The sequence below is a fragment of the Nansenia antarctica genome, assembly GCF_963989245.1.
Source record: "Nansenia antarctica genome assembly, chromosome: 6".
Classification (NCBI taxonomy): Eukaryota; Metazoa; Chordata; class Actinopteri; order Argentiniformes; family Microstomatidae; genus Nansenia; species Nansenia antarctica.
In genome coordinates this window covers 16,966,645-16,972,644 of record NC_137676.1, presented here as the reverse complement: position 1 = coordinate 16,972,644, position 6,000 = coordinate 16,966,645, and the positions used below count along the sequence as shown (strand labels likewise).

General features: G+C 42.0%; 1 protein-coding gene across 2 annotated transcripts; it reads left to right on the top strand.

Moving 5' to 3' along the window:
* Nucleotides 1-2,058: 2,058 nt before the first annotated feature.
* Nucleotides 2,059-5,715, top strand: cnbpa (CCHC-type zinc finger, nucleic acid binding protein a). 2 transcript variants are annotated; one of them, XM_080533697.1, is made up of 5 exons: nt 2,059-2,160; nt 3,471-3,648; nt 4,002-4,067; nt 4,392-4,590; nt 5,021-5,715. In XM_080533697.1, the coding sequence occupies exons 2-5, from the start codon at nt 3,474-3,476 to the stop codon at nt 5,136-5,138; spliced, it is 558 nt and encodes a 185-aa protein (XP_080389823.1). In that variant the 5' UTR covers nt 2,059-2,160; nt 3,471-3,473; the 3' UTR covers nt 5,139-5,715. The 2 variants fall into 2 exon arrangements, with proteins under 2 accessions (XP_080389823.1, XP_080389822.1); XM_080533696.1 differs by having other exon boundaries at nt 3,471-3,654.
* Nucleotides 5,716-6,000: the final 285 nt, after the last annotated feature.

Genomic DNA, 6,000 nt, shown 5'->3' with positions numbered 1-6,000 from the left:
AAATGTACCCCTTGATTTGAAATAATATGACCTTATGGCTGTTTAATAGCCTAATTGAAGATGAGTAAAACTGTTGTACTCTATCATAACCATTCCTTAAACACTATATAAATACAAATCAAGTGCTATTTGCATGTGAAGATATCATGAGATGCACTTGCCCCTAACCCTTTTTTGTTGATGGTCAACTCCAGAGAACCTTGAGAGTAGTATGCACACATTTGCAGAGTATTTCACAGCACACGGCAGCACATGACATGCATATAATGATCTATCCTTTTATCAAACCTGCCACTCACCATTTGTTCATCCTCTCCCCCATGGGACTCCAGGCTGAGGTAACTATGAATGATGACATTGGGGAGGATTTTCTCACCAAGGCAGATTTTCCACGAGAAGATAAGTCAAACGCCTTTGTTGTACTGCAGAGTTGCACTCTTCACCAACACTCCAGACGACTTTTCTTGATTGCATTGGCACATGATTGTGCAAGGCAGAGGACATTCTCATCCCAGTGCTCTTGTCATCACTGCTGCATGTCATGATATCTCAGTCTTGTCAAAATGCTCTCCATTTCCCACCATCTGTTTGACTTCTCCATTGCAGCAGTAACCTCGGAAAATGTAAATCCACACTGAATGCCAGGAAATACTAATGTAAACACTTTGCTTGGAACCTAGATAGAGAATGAGGGCAGGGCTCTGTCACTGTACAGTTTTAAGGTGCTCCATTAGGCGTGCAGCCTCACCATCTTGCACAATCAGCTGCAGGGTTGAAAGGAAATTAGGATACCAATGTCATGGGAACATTTTCATGCATAGATGTCGATCAAACCAAATTGATGCCATTTCATCATATAACCTCTATATGAACAATGCAATAATAGAGGACCACATGGGTTAATGGGGTGAGAAATTGTGCTCCCTTTATGTGCCTGACTATGCAGGCCTCCTTAAGAGTAGGATGATTGCATCTTTCCCACTTATTGATCCGTCCGCACTCAGAGCAGTTAGCTGAAATGCTTAGCCTCCATGATTCAGAGTAATGTCTATCTCCCTGATCAACACTGTGTCCATGATGCAAATTCTGTGCGGAACAGGATGGGTCAGTTCGGATCAGCATTCCTTATTAGAATCACCCATCTGCGTTGCATTAAGTTATTTCCAATGAGTAGGCTACAAATGATGGGGGTTATTGTTAATTTCAATGTTTCAATGTTTATCATAAAGGCTATAAGGTCTTTTAATGTTTTATGCAGAAACAATGTAAAATATCCAGTCATTTCCCCCCAAATCGGGGACAGGACTATGGATCGGTCTCTGTCCATTCGTATGTAACAGGCATTATCTCCGACACCACTGGGACAATTCTTACGAAATTTGGGTGAATGATGCGTTTTACCATACAGATGGGGCATTTCAACATTACACAGATTATTTCTAAAGAGTGAAGTCCGAAACCATTAAATTAAAAATCTGTAGATTTGACTCAATGTTTACTGTACACTTGTTTAAATAGGCTAATGAAATGTCTTTTATTAAATTAAATAAGTATGAAGAATGAAAAATAGGCTTTATTTCAATGAATAGGCTACGTTATTCCATAATGATACAACTATCTGACTGTCTAACCAAAACCCTCAGGACTTTTAACTCAACGTTATGTTTGTTTTTGTTATCAAGGACGTTGTAAACAATTTTTTTGCTTCAAATTATGTTTAAACAATGTTATGATGCTTTCATGTAATGCCATTCCTCGAGCACTAACACAGATATAGAAATCAAAAGCTATTTGCATGCGAGAATGTATGGAATTTGACATTGACATTTGACATTACGCATGACGTGTACAGACCTGAATTCATCACATTTGAGTGTGGCTTTTATACCAAAAAAGACAAGTATATAGTTTTGACCCAAGTGGTGTTGGGGGCGGGACATGCTTGCTAGTTCTGTTCAATGATTCGCCAATTAATGGAGGCGGTGTCCAGATTCGCTCGTTTCCCATTGGTTGTAACCAAAGACCATGCCCAAGTTCTGCGATCATTCTGACTGGATAGTGTGAATGACACTCAGCAAACTCGTGCTCACACCGCATGTGGCGCAGAGGAGAGAGGAGGCGTAAACAGCAGTGAATCACCTAGCTAGGTAGCTAATCAAGGTAAGCGATTTTTTAGATCTAATTACTGAAGTTCACTTTCTGTGATTCCTGTCCATTGACTTAATTATCTACCCTTAAGACACCATGCAGTTAATGTATGAAATGGAGTGCTTTACTGGACGTATGATTTGCTCATCTTTCCTAGCTAACGGGTAACGCTAGCCTTTTCTACGTGATCTATGGCCTAGCGAGCCTTCGCTTCGCCCTGCGCGGGAAAGTAGCGAAATATTGACTATAATGTATGAATAAAATCGTGTACTTAAAAGCTATTATAGCAATACACTTTTGAGTCAACCTTTGCGAATGAAGTCGGTCGTAGTTAGTTGGAGAAGCTTGAATGGCCGTCGACCTGCGGCCTGTCCAGACTGCAGTGTGCGCTGCTAGCAGCCATACGGTGCAGAGAGAGCTAGCCTAGCCTCGCATTGTTAGCCACGATCTCAATAAGCAGCTGTGTCTCAACGTGACTAGGCCAGAAAAGCCTCCCGCCCAGATGTTCTTTCATTGAATATATATTTATGCCTTTTTTCCCCTTGGAGGAATGTTTGGATTTGTAATAACTAGGCGATCGCTGCCCCCGCTACACAACGAGGGAGGCATAGCCATTAGCTGGTTAGCATTGTGACTAGACATGTGTTTCTGGCTAGCTAACTAGGCTAGAGATGGTAGCATGCCATAGACTAGGCCCTGCTCATGCCCGCATGCCGTCTGATTCTGCTTTGCTCTGGTAGTCAAAGCCAATCGCGTTCGATGGCTGGTTATCTATCCAGCCTAGTTAGCTAGTTCCTTGGTTACTTATTAACCTACATTTTTTACTTGGCTTCTACCGTCGGCAAACACTTGGAGAAGTTTGGACTGAGTGGAGACATGATTTCAATGGAACATTTGTGTAAGTTAGTTAGCTAGCTCGCCCGATCTGTGATGGGCAGTTAAAGTAGATTTTAGACTCTCCACACACAATTCCCTTATTCCCCAGATAGATTAACGAATTCATACTTTCCAGACTTGTACTGGCAAATACCAGTCATGACATGCCATGACGTTTGACAGGTGGCATATTTGTCCCCCCTGTGACATTTTAAAGTTATTGCAGCCAGTAGAATGGTGATTAAATTGGTTGCAAGACTCGAAATGATCCATTTACCTACAACTCTGGATTGAATGACGTTTTGATCTGCCCAAGTAAATTAGAAATTCCACATTTCCTTTCACTTTGTTGAATTGATTTGTTATTGTGTAATTTCTACCTAGTTTGGTGATGACTAGTACTGACATTTTTAGGTTATGCTAACCATTGTCTTTCCAATGTGTAGATTATGGACAGCAGCAATTTGTGCTTTGGGTGTGGCTGTCCTGGCCATTGGATCAAGAACTGTCCCGGTGGCGGTGGTGGAGGAGGTGGACGTTCGGGTGGAGGAGGTGGTGGTGGTGGAGGTGGTGGTGGAGGAGGAGGAGGAGGTGGTGGCGGCCGTGTCAGGGGCCGTGGACGAGGCAAGGGTAGGCGGGGGGGTACACATACACGCACTCACACACACACATTTTGCACATAATTATGCACAAATGCTGTTTGTAGGAGGCTGTTTTGCCATTACTGCATAGATCTGAACAAATTACAATTTCAGCACGAATTTGAGTCCTTTCGCATTGTGATAACATTGGCACGTCAATATGACTTTGCACAGACATCACCGACAGATTCTGTAATGAGATTCCAGAGACTTGGCTCGTAATTGCGTAGTTTACAGACGCTAGACAATGTAAATCATGTCCTAACTTGGTCAGTGTTTGTAGACCCGGCTCTCTGTCCATGGCTGCCTGTGTAAACCTCTGTTCTCTGTTTCTAGACCTCTTCTGCTACCGGTGTGGAGAACAAGGTCACATTGCCAGAGACTGTGAACAGACCGAGGATGGTAAGAAGAAAAAAAATATGATTCCTCTGATTTGTGTGATATGCTAAATACAGTTACATGCAGATTGTCAATACGACTGAGTCTTGTTCATGTTTTTCGTGAAGTGGTTGTAGTCTTCACACAACTTGCATCGTTTTGACCTGGACAATGCAACACTGGCTTTTTACTTGTTCCTGTTATTTTGGGTTTTGTGACGCAGTCGTTTGTTTAACCACCTAACCATAGTCATACATGTTCAGGATAATCCTACAGAGTGGAATGACAGCCTATCCTGGATGTTATTTATTGAACTCATCTCGAGTGTATTTCTATCCTACTCCATAGCGTGCTACAACTGCCACAAGAGTGGCCATATTTCCCGGGATTGCAGGGAGCCCAAGAAGGAGAGGGAGCAGAACTGCTACAGCTGTGGCAAGGCTGGTCATATGGCCCGTGACTGCGAGAGTTCCAATGACCAGAAGTGCTACTCCTGCGGGGGTATTGGCCATATCCAGAAACTTTGCGATAAAGTGAAATGTTACAGGTGAGTCTGGCATAGCCTGTTTTATTGAACTCATCTTGAGTGTATTTCTATCCTACTCCATAGCGTGCTACAACTGCCTATCTCTAGCATACATCTTCTTGGGACCGAGCATAAACTCTCATTCACGAATGACGGGAAACAACAGCTATCTTCTGCTGTAAACTGAAGACCCATCTCTACTGGTGACACCTGAACCTCTCTATCCCCTCTACCCCCCCTGTACAGTTTCTCTACTGTAATAATTCTTCCTTCTAGTATTTTGACTGCCCATGCCCTCTGGCCTGAGCATAGATAACTTTTTCTTGCAATGACCAATGGATAGATGATTCACTTACAACAAATACATTTGTCTAAATAAGTCGCTTTGGATAAATGGCAAAAATGTAAATGTCTTGTGGTAGCCTAACTGACTGGCTTGTCTGTTCTCCAGGTGTGGTGAGATTGGCCACGTGGCCCTGCATTGCAGCAAATCCAACGAGCCCAACTGCTACACCTGTGGCAAAGCCGGCCACCTGGCGAAAGAGTGCAACATCGAAGCCACCGCATAATCAGTGCCCTTTGTTGCCCCTCCTTTTTTTTCTGATTGATGGTTGGTTGTATTATTTTCTCTGAATCCTCTTCACTGGCCAAAGGTAGGCAGACAGAGGCTAGTCCAAGGCCAGTGAGCCTCTCGACATGTAATAAGATGAAAGGGGTGAAAAATATCTTTCTGCATTCAATACAAAAATGTTTGTTTAGTTTGGTAGCGGTGTTATGTATAATGCTTTGTTAAAGAACCCCCTTTCCAAGCCACTGGTGAACAGAGACGGATGAATGGGACTAATTATATGGGGATATACAGGACTGCTGGGCTTGAGGATGGTAGTCTCAGTAAGGAGGGAGTAAATGGAAACCTGAATTTCCATGTATGGTTTTTTTGGTTTGTATTAGTGGGATAACATATGAGTTGGCCAAGAGAGTTTGACATTGGAAACAGTTCACGACATGTGTTCCACCTGCATCTGGGCCCTACAAGCAAGCTACAAAGTGGGCGATAACATAGACATCATGTTATATTGATAAAGCGTAACATTTTGGAGGAATTAAAAGAATCTTAAGTTCTTTTATTTAAAAGAAAAAAAGAAACTGTTTACAATTTAAGAGTATCAGTACTTAATCCAAGTTAGATGTTTCCCCAAAAAAAAGATTTTGGAAACGTTTATCTTGGAGAAAATTATCATGAATGACTTGACAGATCAGCAGACTTAGCAATTATTTGGGAAAGGAGAATGTTTTCACAGAAATCAAATGTTATTTTTGTACAATATCACTTAGACTACTGTAAAAATACCATTTGCTTGTACTCAGTTTTTAAGTCGGAAGGAAAATGCAACTGAAGTCCTAGAACATAGAAATGTAATTTTAAACTAT